This window comes from Aphelocoma coerulescens, unplaced genomic scaffold (assembly GCF_041296385.1).
Source record: "Aphelocoma coerulescens isolate FSJ_1873_10779 unplaced genomic scaffold, UR_Acoe_1.0 HiC_scaffold_217, whole genome shotgun sequence".
Taxonomy (NCBI): Eukaryota; Metazoa; Chordata; class Aves; order Passeriformes; family Corvidae; genus Aphelocoma; species Aphelocoma coerulescens.
Genome location: NW_027183563.1, coordinates 49,046 through 68,694, shown reverse-complemented (window position 1 = coordinate 68,694; position 19,649 = coordinate 49,046). Strand labels below are relative to the sequence as shown.

At 39.9% G+C, this 19,649-nt stretch overlaps 1 protein-coding gene across 1 annotated transcript in view; it reads right to left on the bottom strand.

The window, feature by feature from the left end:
- Positions 1-4,303: 4,303 nt before the first annotated feature.
- LOC138101221 (vacuolar protein sorting-associated protein 28 homolog) overlaps positions 4,304-19,649 on the bottom strand; it is a 36,709-nt gene continuing 21,363 nt past the window's right edge. The window contains exons 7-9 of the mRNA XM_068999078.1: positions 17,305-17,358; positions 5,767-5,858; positions 4,304-4,565 (exon numbers count right to left, since the gene is read on the bottom strand). Coding sequence (XP_068855179.1) covers positions 4,448-4,565; positions 5,767-5,858; positions 17,305-17,358 — 264 coding nt within the window. The 3' untranslated portion in view covers positions 4,304-4,447. The remainder of the gene's footprint in view (positions 4,566-5,766; positions 5,859-17,304; positions 17,359-19,649) is intronic.

Here is a 19,649-nt window from a genome sequence, read left to right as displayed (position 1 = left end):
GATTTCGGTGATTTTTGGGTCCAGCACTTCCCATTTATTATCCCAAACTTCCAGCGCTCCCAGTCCAAACTGGTCTGAACTGGTCTGAACTGGTTTGAACTGGGAGGGATCGGTTTGAACTGGGAATGGCTCCCAGTTTGATCCAGTAAATCCCAGTTTGAGCCAGGATTTCGGTGACTTTTGGGATCCAGCGCTTCCCATTTATTATCCCGAGGATCCAAACCGGTCTGAACTGGTGTGACCCAGTCTGAACTGGTCTGAACTGGGAATGGCTCCCAGTTTGACCCAGTAAATCCCAGTTTAATCCAAGATTTCGGTGATTTTTGGGACCCAGCGCTTCCCATTTATTATCCCAAAGATCCAAATTGATCTGGTGTGAACAGGTCTGAACTGGTTTGAACTGGTCTGGACTGGTTTGAACTGGTTTGGGCTGGTCTGAACTGGGAATAGCTCCCAATTCGATCCAGTAAATCCCAGTTTGATCCAGTAAATCCCAGTTGGACGCAGGATTTCGGGGATTTTTGGGATCGGGCTCATCCTGTTCATTATCCCAAACTTCCAGCGCTCCCAGTCCAAACCAGTCTGAACTGGTCTGAACTGGTCTGGAGTGGTCTGGACTGGTTTGAACTGGTCCGGACTGGTCTGAACTGGGAATGGCTCCCAGTTTGATCCAGTAAATCCCAGTTTAATCCAAGATTTCGGTGATTTTTGGGACCCAGCGCTTCCCATTTATTATCCCAAACCTCCAGCGCTCCCAGTCCAAACTGGTCTGAACTGGTCTTGACTGGTCTGACCTGGTTTGAACCGGTCTGAACTGGTCTGAACTGGGAATGGCTCCCAGTTTGACCCAGTAAATCCCAGTTTAATCCAAGATTTCGGTGATTTTTGGGACCCAGCACTTCCCATTTATTATCCCAAAGATCCAAACTGGTCTGAACTGGTTTGAACTGGTCTGGACTGGTTTGAACTGGTCTGGGCTGGTCTGAACTGGGAATAGCTCCCAATTCGATCCAGTAAATCCCAGTTTGATCCAGTAAATCCCAGTTTGAGCCAGGATTTCGGTGATTTTTGGGATCCAGCGCTTCCCATTTATTATCCCGAGGATCCAAACCGGTCTGAACTGGTGTGACCCAGTCTGAACTGGTCTGAACTGGGAATGGCTCCCAGTTTGACCCAGTAAATCCCAGTTTAATCCAAGATTTCGGTGATTTTTGGGACCCAGCGCTTCCCATTTATTATCCCAAACCTCCAGCGCTCCCAGTCCAAACTGGTCTGAACTGGTCTGAACTGGTCTGACCTGGTTTGAACCGGTCTGAACTGGTCTGAACTGGGAATGGCTCCCAGTTTGACCCAGTAAATCCCAGTTTAATCCAAGATTTCGGTGATTTTTGGGACCCAGCGCTTCCCATTTATTATCCCAAAGATCCAAATTGATCTGGTGTGAACAGGTCTGAACTGGTTTGAACTGGTCTGGACTGGTTTGAACTGGTCTGGGCTGGTCTGAACTGGTTTGAACTGGGTGGGACCAGTTTGAACTGGGAATGGCTCCCAGTTTGATCCAGTAAATCCCAGTTTGAGCCAGGATTTCGGTGATTTTTGGGATCCAGCGCTTCCCATTTATTATCCCAAAGATCCAAACTGGTCTGAACTGGTGTGACCCAGTCTGAACTGGTCTGAACTGGGAATGGCTCCCAGTTTGACCCAGTAAATCCCAGTTTAATCCAAGATTTCGGTGATTTTTGGGACCCAGCGCTTCCCATTTATTATCCCAAACCTCCAGCGCTCCCAGTCCAAACTGGTCTGAACTGGTCTTGACTGGTCTGACCTGGTTTGAACCGGTCTGAACTGGTCTGAACTGGGAATGGCTCCCAGTTTGACCCAGTAATTCCCAGTTTAATCCAAGATTTCGGTGATTTTTGGGACCCGGCGCTTCCCATTTATTATCCCAACAATCCAAACTGGTCTGAACTGGTCTTGACTGGTCTGACCTGGTTTGAACCGGTCTGAACTGGTCTGAACTGGGAATGGCTCCCAGTTTGACCCAGTAAATCCCAGTTTAATCCAAGATTTTGGTGATTTTTGGGTCCAGCGCTTCCCATTTATTATCCCAAACTTCCAGCGCTCCCAGTCCAAACTGGTCTGAACTGGTCTTGACTGGTCTGGACTGGTTTGAACTGGTCTGGACTGGTCTGAACTGGGAATGGCTCCCAGTTTGACCCAGTAAATCCCAGTTTGATCCAGGATTTCGGGGATTTTTGGGACCCAGCACTTCCCATTTATTATCCCAAACTTCCAGCGCTCCCAGTCCAAACTGGTCTGAACTGGTCTGAACTGGTTTGAACTGGGAGGGATCAGTTTGAACTGGGAATGGCTCCCAGTTTGATCCAGTAAATCCCAGTTTGAGCCAGGATTTCGGTGACTTTTGGGATCCAGCGCTTCCCATTTATTATCCCGAGGATCCAAACCGGTCTGAACTGGTGTGACCCAGTCTGAACTGGTCTGAACTGGGAATGGCTCCCAGTTTGACCCAGTAAATCCCAGTTTAATCCAAGATTTCGGTGATTTTTGGGTCCAGCACTTCCCATTTATTATCCCAAACTTCCAGCACTCCCAGTCCAAACTGGTCTGAACTGGTCTGAACTGGTTTGAACTGGGAGGGATCAGTTTGAACTGGGAATGGCTCGCAGTTTGATCCAGTAAATCCCAGTTTGAGCCAGGATTTCGGTGACTTTTGGGATCCAGCGCTTCCCATTTATTATCCCGAGGATCCAAACCGGTCTGAACTGGTGTGACCCAGTCTGAACTGGTCTGAACTGGGAATGGCTCCCAGTTTGACCCAGTAAATCCCAGTTTAATCCAAGATTTCGGTGATTTTTGGGACCCAGCGCTTCCCCTTTATTATCCCAAACTTCCAGCGCTCCCAGTCCAAACCGGTCTGAACTGGTCTGAACTGGTCTCAACTGGTCTGAACTGGTTTGAACTGGGAATGGCTCCCAGTTTGATCCAGTAAATCCCAGTTGGATCCAGGATTTTGGGCATTTTTGGGATCGGGCTCATCCTGTTCATTATCCCAAACTTCCAGCGCTCCCAGTCTGAACTGGTCTGAACTGGTTTGAACTGGGAGAGATCAGTTTGAACTGGGAATGGCTCCCAGTTTGATCCAGTAAATCCCAGTTTGAGCCAGGATTTCGGTGACTTTTGGGATCCAGCGCTTCCCATTTATTATCCCGAGGATCCAAACCGGTCTGAACTGGTGTGACCCAGTCTGAACTGGTCTGAACTGGGAATGGCTCCCAGTTTGACCCAGTAAATCCCAGTTTAATCCAAGATTTCGGTGATTTTTGGGACCCGGCGCTTCCCCTTTATTATCCCAAACTTCCAGCGCTCCCAGTCCAAACTGGTCTGAACTGGTCTTGACTGGTCTGACCTGGTTTGAACCGGTCTGAACTGGTCTGAACTGGGAATGGCTCCCAGTTTGACCCAGTAAATCCCAGGTTAATCCAAGATTTCGGGGATTTTTGGGACCCGGTGCTTCCCCTTTATTATCCCAAACTTCCAGCACTCCCAGTCCAAACCGGTCTGAACTGGTCTGAACTGGTCTGAACTGGTCTGAACTGGTTTGAACTGGGAATGGCTCCCAGTTTGATCCAGTAAATCCCAGTTGGATCCAGGATTTCGGGCATTTTTGGGATCGGGCTCATCCTGTTCATTATCCCAAACTTCCAGCGCTCCCAGTCTGAACTGGTCTGAACTGGTTTGAACTGGGAGGGACCAGTTTGAACTGGGAACGGCTCCCAGTTTGACCCAGTAAATCCCAGTTTGATCCAGGATTTCGGGGATTTTTGGGACCCAGCGCTTCCCCTTTATTATCCCAAACTTCCAGCGCTCCCAGTCCAAACTGGTCTGAACTGGTCTGAACTGGTTTGAACTGGGAGGGAGCAGTTTGAACTGGGAATGGCTCCCAGTTTGATCCAGTAAATCCCAGCTGGATCCAGGATTTCGGGCATTTTTGGGATCGGGCTCATCCTGTTCATTATCCCAAACTTCCAGCGCTCCCAGTCTGAACTGGTCTGAACTGGTTTGAACTGGGAGGGACCAGTTTGAACTGGGAATGGCTCCCAGTTTGATCCAGTAAATCCCAGTTTGAGCCAGGATTTCGGTGACTTTTGGGATCCAGCGCTTCCCATTTATTATCCCGAGGATCCAAACTGGTCTCAACTGGTGTGACCCAGTCTGAACTGGTCTGAACTGGGAATGGCTCCCAGTTTGACCCAGTAAATCCCAGTTTAATCCAAGATTTCGGTGATTTTTGGGACCCAGCGCTTCCCATTTATTATCCCAAGGATCCAAATCGATCTGAACCAGTGCTAACCGGTCCGAACCGATCCCAACTGGTCCAAACTGGTCCGAACTGGTCCGAACCGGTCCGAACTGGTCCGAACCGGGCTCAGGCGTGCAGGAAGCGGTTGAAGGCGTTGTAGGCGGACTCGAGGTCGAAGAGCATCTGCCGCACCTGGGAATCGTCCAACTCATCCGAGGCCGACATCGCGCTGAGGGTCTGGAGCCTGCGGAATTCCCCGTTCCCGAGGGAAAAGGACACCCAAAAAACTTCAAAAAAAACCCCAAAAAACCACAAAAAAAAACCAAAAAAACCCCAAAAAAAACCAAAAAAACCCCCCCAAAAAACTTCAAAAAAACCCCCCCAAAAAACTTCAAAAAAACCCCAAAAAACAAAAAAAAAACCAAAAAAAACCCCCCAAAAAAACCCCCAAAAGAACACAAAAAAAAAAACCAAAAAACCCCCCAAAAACCCAAAAAAAAAACCAAAAAACACCCAAAAAACAAAAAAAAAACCAAAAAAACCCAAAAAAAACCCCCAAAAAAACCCCAAAAAACCCCCCAAAAACCCAAAAAAAACCCCCAAAAAAAACCCAAAAAAACCCCAAAAGAACCCAAAAAAAAAAACCCAAAAAACCCCCCAAAACCCCAAAAAAACTCCCAAAAAACCCCAAAAAAACACAAAAAAACCCCCAAAAAACCCAAAAAAACAAAAAACAAACAAAAAAACCAAAAAAACCCAAAAAAGCCCAAAAAAACAAAAACAAAAAAACACCCCGAAAAAACCCCAAAAAACAAAAAAAAACTCAAAAACCCCAAAAAAACAAAAAAACCAACCCCCCCAAAAAAACAACAAAAAAAAACAAAACAAAACAAAACCAAAAAAAAACCCAAAAACCCCCCAAAAAACAAAAAAACAATAAAAACCCCCCAAAAATCCCCCCCAAAAAATCAAAAAAAAACCAAAAAAACCCCAACCCCCCCAAAAAAAACAAAAAAAAACTCAAAAAAAATACAAAGAAACCCCCCCAAAAAACAAAAAAAACACCCAAAAATCCCCCCAAAAAAACCCAACCCCCCCCAAAAAACCCCCAAAAAAACCCAAAAAATCCCCCCAAAAAACACCAAAAAACCCAAAAAAATACCCCCAAAAAACCCCCAAAAAAACAAAAAAAAAACCCAAAAAAACCCTGAAAACCCCCCCCAAAAAACCCCCAAAAACCCAGAAAAAAACCCCAAAACCCCCCAAAAAACCCCCCAAAAAAACCAAAAAAAACTCCAAACCCCCCCCCAAAAAAACCCCAAAAAAACCCCAAAAAAACCCAAAAAATCCCCCCACCAGGAACGGTCTCGGGATCCCCAGAATGGCCGGGATTTGGGGGATTTTGGGGGATTTTGGGGGGATTTTGGGGGGATTTGGGGGCTCACCATTGGTTCACCTTCTGGCGGCCCTCGAAGTCGGGGGGCAGGGAGCTCATGCGGGTCATGGTCTCCATCAGCTCCCGCAGGTCCGGCTGGATCTGGGGATTAGGGGAGGTTTGGGGGGATTTTGGGGCATTTTGGGGATTTTTCGGGATTTTTGGGGATTTTTGGGGATTTTTTTGGAATTTTTGGGGGGATTTTTTAGGGGTTTTTCAGGATTTTTGGGGATTTTTTTAAGGATTTTTGAGGAATTTGTGGGGATTTTTTTGGGAATATTTTGGGATTTTTTGGGGGATATTTGGGGATATTTTGGGGATTTTGTTATTGATTTTTAGGAATTTTTGGGGACTTTTCAGGGATTTTAAAGGAATTTTTGGGGATTTTTTGGGGATTTTTGGGGATTTTTAAGGATTTTTTGGGGATTTTTAGGGATTTTTGGGGGATTTTTTTGGAAATTTTTGGGGATTTTTGGGGGATTTTAAAGGGATTTTTGGGGATTTTTTTTTATTATTTTTTGGGGATTTTTTGAGATTTTTTTGGGGAATTTGTGGGGATTTTTGGGGGATTTTTGGGGATTTTTTGGGTAATTTTGTAGGGATTGTTTAATGGATTTTTAGGGATTTTGGGGGGAATTTTTTTTGGATTTTTTGGGGAATTTTTGGGGGATTTTTTTGGGATTTTGTAGGGATTTTTGGGGAATTTTTGGGGATTTTTTTGGGGATTTTTGGGATTTTTTGGAGATTTTTGCAGAATTTTTGGGGGATTTTTGGGGATTTTTTGGGTAATTTTGTAGGGATTTTTTAATGGATTTTTAGGGATTTTGGGGGGAAGTTTTTTGGATTTTTTGGGGAATTTTTTGGGGAATTTTTTGGGATTTTGTAGGGATTTTTAGGGATTTTCGGGGATTTTTTGGGATTTTTTTGGAGGATTTTTTGGGGAATTCTGGGGTGAAATTGGGGAAGTTGGCAGTGAAATTGGGGCAGATTTGGGATTCCAGGAATGGGGGATTTGGGAATGGCAGTGGGGGCAGGGAGCTCATGCGGGTCATGGTCTCCAGCAGCTCCCGCAGCTCCGGCTGCATCTGGGGATTAGGGGAGGTTTGGGGGGATTTTGGGGCATTTTGGGGATTTTTCGGGATTTTTGGGGATTTTTGGGGATTTTTTTGGAATTTTTTGGGGGATTTTTTAGGGGTTTTGGGGGATTTTTTGAGGATTTTTGGGGATTTTTTTAAGGATTTTTGAGGAATTTGTGGGGATTTTTTTGGGAATATTTTGGGATTTTTTGGGGGATATTTGGGGATATTTTGGGGATTTTGTTATTGATTTTTTAGGATTTTTTGGGGACTTTTTAGGGATTTTTAGGGAATTTTGGGGGATTTTTTGGGGATTTTTGGGGATTTTTAAGGATTTTTTGGGGATTTTTGCGATTTTTTGGGGAATTTTTGAGGATTTTTTGGGGAATATTTGGGGAGATTTTAGGGATTTTTGGGGGATTTTTGGGAATATTTTGTGATTTTTTGGGGGATATTTGGGGATATTTTGGGGATTTTGTTATTGATTTCTTAGGAATTTTTGGAGATTTTTTAGGGATTTTTAGGGAATTTTGGGGGATTTTTTGGGGATTTTTGGGGATTTTTTGGGGATTTTTAAGGATTTTTGGGGATTTTTAGGGATTTTTGGGGGATTTTTGGGGGATTTTTGGGGATTTTTTAGGGATTTTTGGGGATTTTTAGGGATTTTTTGGGGATTTTTGGGGGATTTTTTGGGGATTTTTTGGGGAATTTTGGGGGATTTTTTGGGGGATTTTAAAGGGATTTTTTCAGGATTTTTGGAGATTTTTCAGGGATTTTTCAGGGATTTTTGCGGGGATTTTTCAGGGATTTTTTTAGGGATTTTTCAGGGATTTTTGGGGATTTTTTTGGAAATTTTGGGGAATTTTTTGGGGATTTTAAAGGGATTTTTGGGGAATTTTAAAGGGATTTTTTGGGATTTCTTTGGGAAATTTTTATGATTTTTTGGGGGATTTGGGGGATTTTTGGGGGAATTTTTGGGGGAATTTCGGGATTTTTTTGGGATTTTTTGGGGATTTTTTGGGGGAATTTTTGGGGATTTTCGGGATTTTTTGGGGGATTTTTTGGAATTTTTTTGGGGAATTTTTTGAGGATTTTTGGGGGATTTTTGGGGAATTCTGGGGTGAAATTGGGGAAGTTGGCAGTGAAATTGGGGCAGATTTGGGATTCCAGGAATGGGGGATTTGGGAATGGCAGTGGGGGCAGGGAGCTCATGCGGGTCATGGTCTCCAGCAGCTCCCGCAGCTCCGGCTGCATCTGGGGATTAGGGGAGGTTTGGGGGGATTTTGGGGGATTTTGGGATTTTTAGAGATTTTTGGGGATTTTGGGGGATTTTTTTGGAATTTTTTGGGGGATTTTTTAGGGGTTTTTCAGGATTTTTTGAGGATTTTTGGGGATTTTTTTAAGGATTTTTGGGGAATGTGGGGATTTTTTGGGAATATTTTGGGATTTTTTGGGGGATATTCGGGGATATTTTGGGGATTTTGTTATTGATTTTTTAGGAATTTTTGGGGATTTTTTAGGGATTTTAAAGGAATTTTTGGGGATTTTTGGGGATTTTTAAGGATTTTGGGGGGATTTTTAGGGATTTTTGGGGGATTTTTTTGGAAATTTTTGGGGGATTTTTGGGGGATTTTAAAGGGATTTTTGGGGATTTTTTTTTTATTTTTTAGGGATTTTTTGAGATTTTTTTGGGGAATTTTTGGGGATTTTTTGGGGATTTTTGGGGATTTTTTGGGAATTTTGGGGGATTTTTGGGGGATTTTGGGGATTTTTTGGGGATTTTTGCGGAATTTTTGGGGATTTTTGGGGATTTTTTGGGTAATTTTGTAGGGATTTTTTAATGGATTTTTAGGGATTTTGGGGGGAATTTTTTTGGATTTTTGGGGGAATTTCAGGATTTTTTGGGGATTTTTTGGGGATTTTTGGGGAATTTTGGGGGATTTTTTGGGGATTTTGGGGATTTTTGGGGGATTTTTGCGGAATTTTTGGGGGATTTTTGGGATTTTTTGGGTAATTTTGTAGGGATTTTTTAATGGATTTTTAGGGATTTTGGGGGGAATATTTTTGGATTTTTTGGGGAATTTTTTGGGGATTTTTTTGGAATTTTGTAGGGAATTTTGGGGAATTTTTGGGGATTTTTGGGGGATTTTGGGGATTTTTTGGGGATTTTTGCGGAATTTTTGGGGGATTTTTTGGGATTTTTTGGGTAATTTTGTAGGGATTTTTTAATGGATTTTTAGGGATTTTGGGGGGAATTTTTTTGGATTTTTGGGGGAATTTCAGGATTTTTTGGGGATTTTTTGGGGATTTTTGGGGAATTTTTGGGGATTTTTTGGGGGATTTTGGGGATTTTTTGGGGATTTTTGCGGAATTTTTGGGGGTTTTTGGGGATTTTTTGGGTAATTTTGTAGGGATTTTTTAATGGATTTTTAGGGATTTTGGGGGGAATATTTTTGGATTTTTGGGGGAATTTCGGGATTTTTTGGGGATTTTTGGGGAATTTTTGGGGATTTTTGGGGGATTTTGGGGATTTTTTGGGGATTTTTGCGGAATTTTTGGGGGATTTTTGGGGATTTTTTGGGTAATTTTGTAGGGATTTTTTAATGGATTTTTAGGGATTTTGGGGGGAATTTTTTTGGATTTTTTGGGGAATTTTTTGGGGATTTTTTGGGATTTTGTAGGGAATTTTGGGGAATTTTTGGGGATTTTTGGGGGATTTTGGGGATTTTTTGGGGATTTTTGCGGAATTTTTGGGGGATTTTTGGGATTTTTTGGGTAATTTTGTAGGGATTTTTTAATGGATTTTTAGGGATTTTGGGGGGAATTTTTTTGGATTTTTTGGGTAATTTTGTAGGGATTTTTTAATGGATTTTTAGGGATTTTTGGGGAATTTTTGGGGATTTTTTGGGGATTTTGGGGGATTTTTTGGGGATTTTTGCGGAATTTTTGGGGGATTTTCGGGGATTTTTTGGGTAATTTTGTGGATTTTTTAATGGATTTTTAGGGATTTTTGGGGGATTTTTTTGGAAATTTTTGGGGATTTTTGGGGGATTTTAAAGGGATTTTTGGGGATTTTTTTTTTTATTTTTTGGGGATTTTTTGAGATTTTTTTGGGGAATTTGTGGGGATTTTTTGGGGATTTTTGGGGATTTTTTGGGAATTTTGGGGGATTTTTTGGGGATTTTGGGGATTTTTTGGGGATTTTTGCGGAATTTTTGGGGGATTTTTTGGGATTTTTTGGGGATTTTAAAGCGATTTTTGGGGAATTTTAAAGGGATTTTTTGGGATTTTTTGGAAAATTTTGGGATTTTTTGAGGAATTTATCGGGACTTTTTTGGGGAATTTTTTGGGGATTTTTTGGGATTTTTTTGGAGGATTTTTTGGGGAATTCTGGGGTGAAATTGGGGAAGTTGGCAGTGAAATTGGGGCCGATTTGGGATTCCAGGAATGGGGGATTTGGGAATGGCAGTGGGGGCAGGGAGCTCATGCGGGTCATGGTCTCCAGCAGCTCCCGCAGCTCCGGCTGCATCTGGGGATTAGGGGAGGTTTGGGGGGATTTTGGGGCATTTTGGGGATTTTTAGAGATTTTTGGGGATTTTTGGGGATTTTTTTGGAATTTTTGGGGGGATTTTTTAGGGGTTTTGGGGGATTTTTTGAGGATTTTTGGGGATTTTTTTAAGGATTTTTGAGGAATTTGTGGGGATTTTTTGGGAATATTTTGGGATTTTTTGGGGGATATTTGGGGATATTTTGGGGATTTTGTTATTGATTTTTTAGGAATTTTTGGGGATTTTTCAGGGATTTTAAAGGAATTTTTGGGGATTTTTTTGGGGATTTTTGGGGATTTTTAAGGATTTTTTAGGGATTTTTAGGGATTTTTGGGGGATTTTTTTGGAAATTTTTGGGGATTTTTGGGGGATTTAAAAGGGATTTTTGGGGATTTTTTTTTTTATTTTTTAGGGATTTTTTGAGATTTTTTGGGGGAATTTGTGAGGATTTTTTGGGGATTTTTGGGGATTTTTTGGGGATTTTTGTGGAATTTTTGGGGAATTTTTGGAGATTTTCTGGGAAATTTTTGAGGATTTTTTGGGGAACATTTGGGGAAATTTTAGGGATTTTATGGGGATTTTTTTAGGATTTTTAGGGATTTTTTGGGAATATTTTGGGATTTTTTGGGGGATATTTGGGGCTATTTTGGGGATTTTGTTATTGATTTTTTAGGAATTTTGGGGGATTTTTCAGGGATTTTTAGGGAATTTTTGGGAATTTTCTAGGGGTTTTTGAGGATTTTTGGGGATTTTTTTAAGGATTTTTGAGGAATTTGTGGGGATTTTTTGGGAATATTTTGGGATTTTTTGGGGTATATTTGGGGCTATTTTGGGGATTTTGTTACTGATTTTTTAGGAATTTTTAGGGATTTTTTAGGGATTTTTAGGGAATTTTTGGGGATTTTTTTGGAAATTTTTGGGGATTTTTGGGGGATTTTAAAGGGATTTTTTGGGGATTTTTGGGGATTTTTTGGGGAATTTTAAGGATTTTTTAGGGATTTTTGGGGGATTTTTTTGGAAATTTTTTACGGATTTTGGGGGATTTTAAAGGGATTTTTGGGGATTTTTTTTTATTTTTTAGGGATTTTTTTAGGGATTTTCCAGGGATTTTTCAGGGATTTTTTGGGGATTTTGGGGGAATTTTTGGGGATTTTTTGGGGGATTTTTGGGATTTTTTGGGGATTTTTGCGGAATTTTTGGGGGGAATTTTGCAGAATTTTTTGGGTAATTTTGTGGATTTTTTAATGGATTTTTCAGGGATTTTTGGGGGAATTTTTGGGGGATTTTTTGGGATTTTTTTGGAGGATTTTTTGGGGAATTCTGGGGTGAAATTGGGGAAGTTGGCAGTGAAATTGGGGCAGATTTGGGATTCCAGGAATGGGGGATTTGGGAATGGCAGTGGGGGCAGGGAGCTCATGCGGGTCATGGTCTCCAGCAGCTCCCGCAGCTCCGGCTGCATCTGGGGATTAGGGGAGGTTTGGGGGGATTTTGGGGCATTTTGGGGATTTTTCGAGATTTTTGGGGATTTTTGGGGATTTTTTTGGAATTTTTGGGGGATTTTTTAGGGGTTTTGGGGGATTTTTTGAGGATTTTTAGGGATTTTTTTGAGATTTTTTGGGGGATTTTGGGGGATTTTGGGGGGAATTTTGGGAGATTTTTGGGGAATTTTGGGGGATTTTTTTGGGGTTGCTTTTGGGGATTTTTGGGGAATTTTTTGGGATTTTTGGAGATTTTTTAGAGATTTTGTGGGACTTTTGGGGGGATTTTTTAGGGATTTTTGGGGATTTTTTGGGGAATTTCGGGGATGTTTTGGGGATTTTTTGGGTAATTTTGGGGGATTTTTTAGGGATTTTTTTGATTTTTTGGGGGGATTTTTGGGGATTTTTTTGGGAATGTTTGGGGATTTTTGGGAATTTTTTGGGGAATTTGGGGGATTTTTGGGGATTTTCTTGGGATTTATTGGGGATTTTTTTAGGGATTTTTGGAGATTTTTTGGGGGTTTTTGGGGGGATATTTTGGGGAATTTTTGGAAATTTTGGGGGAATTTTTTGGGATTTTGGGGGAATTTCTAGGGATTTTTCGGAAATTTTTGGGGGATTTTTGGGGATTTTTAAGGGAATTTTTGGAGATTTTTGGGGATTTCTGGGAATTTTGGGGGGATTTTCAGGGGATTATTTTAGGGGGTTTTGGGGATTTGGGGGGATTTTTGGGGATTTTTTGGGGATTTTTTGAGGATTTTTGGGGAATTTTTGGAAAATTTTTGGGGATTTTTTGGGGGATATTTAGGGATTTTTTGGGGATTTTTTAGGGATTTTTGGGGATTTTTTTAGGGATTTTTTAGGGATTTTTGGGGATTTTTTGTGGAATTTTTAGGGGTTTTTCAGGATTTTTGGGAGATTTTTTTGGATTTTTTAGGGATTTTTTGGGGAATTTTTTGGGGAATTTTTTTGGATTTTTTGGGGAATTTTTGAGGAATTTTTTAGGGATTTTTTGGGATTTTTGGGGGGAATTTTTGGAGGAATTTTGGGGATTTTTTGGGGATTTTTTTTGGGGAATCTGGGGAATTTTGGGGGAATTTTTGGGGAATTTTGGGAATTTTTCGGGAATTTTTTGGGATTTTTTAGGGATTTTTGGGGCAATTTTGAGGATCTTTTAGGGACTTTTTTCGGATTTTGGGGGGATTTTTTAGGGACTTTTTTGGGGAATTTTTGGGCAATTTTTTGAGAATTTTGAATTTTTGGGGAATTTTTTTGGATTTTTTGGGGAATTTTTGGGGATTTTTTGGGGATATTTTGGGGATTTTTTAGGGATTTTTTGGGGAATTTTAGGGCAATTTTTGGGCAATTTTTGGGCAATTTTTTGAGAATTTGGGGAATTTTTTGGGATTTTTTGGGGAATTTTGGCGGAATTTGGGGGATTTTTTGGGGATTTTTTTAGGGATTTTTTGGGGAATATTTGGGCAATTTTTGGGGATTTTTTGGGGATTTTTTGGGGGATTTTTTTAGGGATTTTTTGGGGAATTTTAGGGCAATTTTAGGGCAATTTTTGGGCAATTTTGGGGGATTTTTGGGGATTTTTTTTTATTTTTTAGGGATTTTTTGGGATTTTTTGGGGGAATTTGTGGGGATTTTTTGGGGATTTTTGGGGATTTTTTGGGAATTTTGGGGGATTTTTGAGGGATTTTGGGGATTTTTTGGGGATTTTTGCGGAATTTTTGGGGGATTTTTTGGGATTTTTTGGGTAATTTTGTAGGGATTTTTTAATGGATTTTTAGGGATTTTGGGGGGAATTTTTTTGGATTTTTTGGGGAATTTTTTGGGGATTTTTTTGGGATTTTGTAGGGATTTTTAGGGATTTTTTGAGGATTTTTTGGGATTTTTTTGGAGGATTTTTTGGGGAATTCTGGGGTGAAATTGGGGAAGTTGGCAGTGAAATTGGGGCAGATTTGGGATTCCAGGAATGGGGGATTTGGGAATGGCAGTGGGGGCAGGGAGCTCATGCGGGTCATGGTCTCCAGCAGCTCCCGCAGCTCCGGCTGCATCTGGGGATTAGGGGAGGTTTGGGGGGATTTTGGGGGATTTGGGGATTTTTCGAGATTTTTGGGGATTTTTGGGGATTTTTTTTTAATTTTTGGGGGATTTTTTAGGGGTTTTTCAGGATTTTTGGGGATTTTTTTAAGGATTTTTGAGGAATTTGTGGGGATTTTTTTGGGAATATTTTGGGATTTTTTGGGGGATATTTGGGGATATTTTGGGGATTTTGTTATTGATTTTTTAGGAATTTTTGGGGATTTTTCAGGGATTTTTAGGGAATTTTTGGGGATTTTTTGGGGATTTTTGGGGATTTTTAAGGATTTTTTTGGGATTTTTAGGGATTTTTGGGGGATTTTTTTGGAAATTTTTGGGGATTTTTGGGGGATTTTAAAGGGATTTTTGGGGATTTTTTTTTTTATTTTTTGGGGATTTTTTGAGATTTTTTTGGGGAATTTGTGGGGATTTTTTGGGGATTTTTGGGGATTTTTTGGGAATTTTGGGGGATTTTTTGGGGATTTTGGGGATTTTTTGGGGATTTTTGCGGAATTTTTGGGGGATTTTTTGGGATTTTTTGGGGATTTTAAAGCGATTTTTGGGGAATTTTAAAGGGATTTTTTGGGATTTTTTGGAAAATTTTGGGATTTTTTGAGGAATTTATCGGGACTTTTTTGGGGAATTTTTTGGGGATTTTTTGGGATTTTTTTGGAGGATTTTTTGGGGAATTCTGGGGTGAAATTGGGGAAGTTGGCAGTGAAATTGGGGCCGATTTGGGATTCCAGGAATGGGGGATTTGGGAATGGCAGTGGGGGCAGGGAGCTCATGCGGGTCATGGTCTCCAGCAGCTCCCGCAGCTCCGGCTGCATCTGGGGATTAGGGGAGGTTTGGGGGGATTTTGGGATTTTTCGGGATTTTTTGGGATTTTTTGGGATTTTTGGGGATTTTTTTGGAATTTTTTGGGGGATTTTTTAGGGGTTTTGGGGGATTTTTTGAGGATTTTTGGGGATTTTTTTAAGGATTTTTGGGGAATTTGTGGGGATTTTTTGGGAATATTTTGGGATTTTTTGGGGGATATTTGGGGCTATTTTGGGGATTTTGTTATTGATTTTTTAGGAATTTTTGGGGATTTTTTAGGGATTTTTAGGGAATTTTTGGGGATTTTTTGGGGATTTTTGGGGATTTTTAAGGAATTTTTGGGGATTTTTAGGGATTTTTGGGGGATTTTTTTGGAAATTTTTGGGGATTTTTGGGGGATTTTAAAGGGATTTTTGGGGATTTTTTTTTTTATTTTTTGGGGATTTTTTGAGATTTTTTTGGGGAATTTGTGGGGATTTTTTGGGGATTTTTGGGGATTTTTTGGGAATTTTGGGGGATTTTTTGGGGATTTTGGGGATTTTTTGGGGATTTTTGCGGAATTTTTGGGGGATTTTTTGGGATTTTTTGGGGATTTTAAAGCGATTTTTGGGGAATTTTAAAGGGATTTTTTGGGATTTTTTGGAAAATTTTGGGATTTTTTGAGGAATTTATCGGGACTTTTTTGGGGAATTTTTTGGGGATTTTTTGGGATTTTTTTGGAGGATTTTTTGGGGAATTCTGGGGTGAAATTGGGGAAGTTGGCAGTGAAATTGGGGCCGATTTGGGATTCCAGGAATGGGGGATTTGGGAATGGCAGTGGGGGCAGGGAGCTCATGCGGGTCATGGTCTCCAGCAGCTCCCGCAGCTCCGGCTGCATCTGGGGATTAGGGGAGGTTTGGGGGGATTTTGGGGGATTTGGGGATTTTTAGAGATTTTTGGGGATTTTTGGGGATTTTTTTGGAATTTTTGGGGGATTTTTTAGGGGTTTTGGGGGATTTTTTGAGGATTTTTAGGGATTTTTTTGAGATTTTTTGGGGGATTTTGGGGGGAATTTTGGGAGATTTTTGGGGAATTTTGGGGGATTTTTTTGGGGATTTTTGGGGAATTTTTTGGGATTTTTGGAGATTTTTTAGAGATTTTGTGGGACTTTTGGGGGGATTTTTTAGGGATTTTTGGGGATTTTTTGGGGAATTTCGGGGATGTTTTGGGGATTTTTTGGGTAATTTTGGGGGATTTTTTAGGGATTTTTTTGATTTTTTGGGGGGATTTTTGGGGATTTTTTTGGGAATGTTTGGGGATTTTTGGGAATTTTTTGGGGAATTTGGGGGATTTTTGGGGATTTTCTTGGGATTTATTGGGGATTTTTTTAGGGATTTTTGGAGATTTTTTGGGGGTTTTTGGGGGGATATTTTGGGGAATTTTTGGAAATTTTGGGGGAATTTTTTGGGATTTTGGGGGAATTTCTAGGGATTTTTCGGAAATTTTTGGGGGATTTTTGGGGATTTTTAAGGGAATTTTTGGAGATTTTTGGGGATTTCTGGGAATTTTGGGGGGATTTTCAGGGGATTATTTTAGGGGGTTTTGGGGATTTGGGGGGATTTTTGGGGATTTTTTGGGGATTTTTTGAGGATTTTTGGGGAATTTTTGGAAAATTTTTGGGGATTTTTTGGGGGATATTTAGGGATTTTTTTGGGGATTTTTTAGGGATTTTTGGGGATTTTTTTAGGGATTTTTTAGGGATTTTTGGGGATTTTTTGTGGAATTTTTAGGGGTTTTTCAGGATTTTTGGGAGATTTTTTTGGATTTTTTAGGGATTTTTTTGGGGAATTTTTTGGGGAATTTTTTTGGATTTTTTGGGGAATTTTTGAGGAATTTTTTAGGGATTTTTTGGGATTTTTGGGGGGAATTTTTGGAGGAATTTTGGGGATTTTTTGGGGATTTTTTTTGGGGAATCTGGGGAATTTTGGGGGAATTTTTGGGGAATTTTGGGAATTTTTCGGGAATTTTTTGGGATTTTTTAGGGATTTTTGGGGCAATTTTGAGGATCTTTTAGGGACTTTTTTCGGATTTTGGGGGGATTTTTTAGGGACTTTTTTGGGGAATTTTTGGGCAATTTTTTGAGAATTTTGAATTTTTGGGGAATTTTTTTGGATTTTTTGGGGAATTTTTGGGGATTTTTTGGGGATATTTTGGGGATTTTTTAGGGATTTTTTGGGGAATTTTAGGGCAATTTTTGGGCAATTTTTGGGCAATTTTTTGAGAATTTGGGGAATTTTTTGGGATTTTTTGGGGAATTTTGGCGGAATTTGGGGGATTTTTTGGGGATTTTTTTAGGGATTTTTTGGGGAATTTTAGGGCAATTTTTGGGGATTTTTTGGGGGATTTCTGGGGGGAACATTTGGGGAACTTTTAGGGATTTTTTGGGGATTTTTTGGGGATTTTTTTAGGGATTTTTTGGGGAATTTTAGGGCAATTTTAGGGCAATTTTGGGGGATTTTTGGGGGATTTTTGGGGAATCCCACCCCAATCCCGCTCCCACCTCGTCCATGGCTCGGATCTCCAGCCGCAGTTTGTCCATCACCGTGATGAAAAGCTGCGGAATTCCAACAAAAATTTGGGATCAGCCCCATCACCCACACCCCTAAAAATCCCCAAATTTCAGTCCCAAATTCCCACATTTCCCAACCCGCTGCCGTGGTCCAGGATTCCCAGAGATTCCCCCCAAAAATCCCCGCCAAAAATCCCCACAAAATTCCCGCAAAAATCAAAAAAAACCACCAAAATTTCCCCAAAATTCCCCCCAAAATCCCCCTCAAAAATCCAAAATTCCCCCCAAAAATCCCCAATTTCAGTGTCAAATTTCCCAACATTCCAGTCCCGGATTCCCAGAAATGCCCGCAAAATTCCTCCCAAAATCCCCCTCAAAAATCCAAAATTCCCCCAAAAATTCCCCCAGAATTCCCCCCAAAAATCCATCCCAATTTTCCCCCAAAATTCCCCCAAAAATCCCCAATTTCAGTCCCAAATTCCCACATTTCCCAACCCGCTGCCTTCTTCCAGGATTCCCAGAGATTCCCAGAAAAATCCCCGCAAAATTCCCCCTCAAAAATCCAAAAATTCCCCCAGAAATTCCCCCAAAATTTCCCCCAAAACTTAGAAAAAAAAAATTAAAATCCAATAAAATCCAACCCCCCCGAAAAATCCTAAAAAATGCAGAATTGGAGTCAAAAAATCCCAAAAAATCCCTCAAAAAAACCCCATAAAAATTCCAAAAAAATCCGAAAGAGACCAAAAAAAAAAAGGGAATGAAAAGAAATTCCAAGAAACCCCAAAAAGTTGGGAAAAAAATTCCCCAAAATCCCCGGAATTCCCGCGGTTTGTCCGGAGAAGGTTCTGGCAATGCGGCGGTTCCAAAATATTCCCAAAAAACTTCCAAAGATTCCCTAAAATTCCCTAAAAATCTCCCAATTCTTCAAAAACGCCTCCAAAAAATCCCTAAAAAAAATCCGAAAAATTCCCAAAAAATTCCCCAAAAATTTTCCCAAGTTCTTCAAAAATGCCTCCAAAAAATCCCTAAAAAAAATTTGGAAAAATTCCCAAAAAATTCCTTAAAAAATTTCCCAAGAAATTCTTCAAAAATGCCTCCAAAAATCCCTAAAAAAAATCTGAAAATTCCCAAAAAATTCCCAAAATTTCCCAAGAAGTTCTTCAAAAATGCCTCCAAAAAATCCCTAAAAAAAATCTGAAAAAATCCCAAAAATTTCCCAAAAATTTTCCCAAGAAGTTCTTCAAAAATGCCTCCAAAAATCCCTAAAAAAATCCGAAAAATTCCCAAAAAATTCCCTAAAAATTTTCCAAGAAATTCTTCAAAAACGCCTCCAAAAAATCCCTAAAAAAAATCCGAAAAATTCCCAAAAAATTCCAAAAATTTTCCCAAGAAGTTCTTCAAAAACACCTCCAAAAAATCCCTAAAAAAAATCCGAAAAATTCCCAAAAAGTTCCCTAAAAATTTTCCCAAGAAGTTCTTCAAAAATGCCTCCAAAAATCCCTAAAAAAATCCGAAAAATTCCCAAAAAATTCCCCAAAATTTTCCCAAGAAGTTCTTCAAAAATGTCTCCAAAAAATCCCTAAAAAAAATCCGAAAAATTCCCAAAAATTTCCCCGAAAATTCCAAACAATTCCCATCAATCCTCCCCAAAAATCCTGCAAAAATCCTGCAAAAACCCCAAAAAGGTATTTTAAAAAAAGCCCCCCCAAATCTCTAAAAAAAGCCTCCAAAAATTCCCAAATCGCCCCAAAAATCCCTGAGAAAATCCCTAAAATATCCCCCTGAAAATTCCCGGAAAAAATCCCATTGAAATCGTGTAAATCCCCAAAAATCCCCAAAAAATCCAAAAAAAATCCTAAGAAAATGAGGATTTGGAGCCCAAAAATCCCCCAAAAAATCTCCCAAAAAAAGCTCCCAAAAATAAAAAAAAATCCTTAAAAGAATTGAAAAAAAAATCCTAAAAAATCAAAAAAATAAATCCATAAAAAATGCAAAATGTTCCCAAAAAATCCCTGAGAAATAAAACAAAATCCCCCCCAAAACCCAGAAAAATTCCAAAATAATCTCCAAAATTTTTAAAAAACCAAACTGAAAAATCCAAAATTCAAAAGAATTTCCCCCCAAAAAATCCGTTTAAAAAATCAGAACAAATTCCCAAAAATATCCATTTAAAAATCGATTAAAAATTCCAAAAAATTCCCTCAAAAAATGCATGAAAAATTCCAAAGAAACTCTCCAAAAAATCCATTGAACGATCCCAAAAAATTCCCACCAAAATCCATTAAAAATTGCAAAATATTCCCCAAAAAAATCAATTAAAAATTCCAAAAAATTTT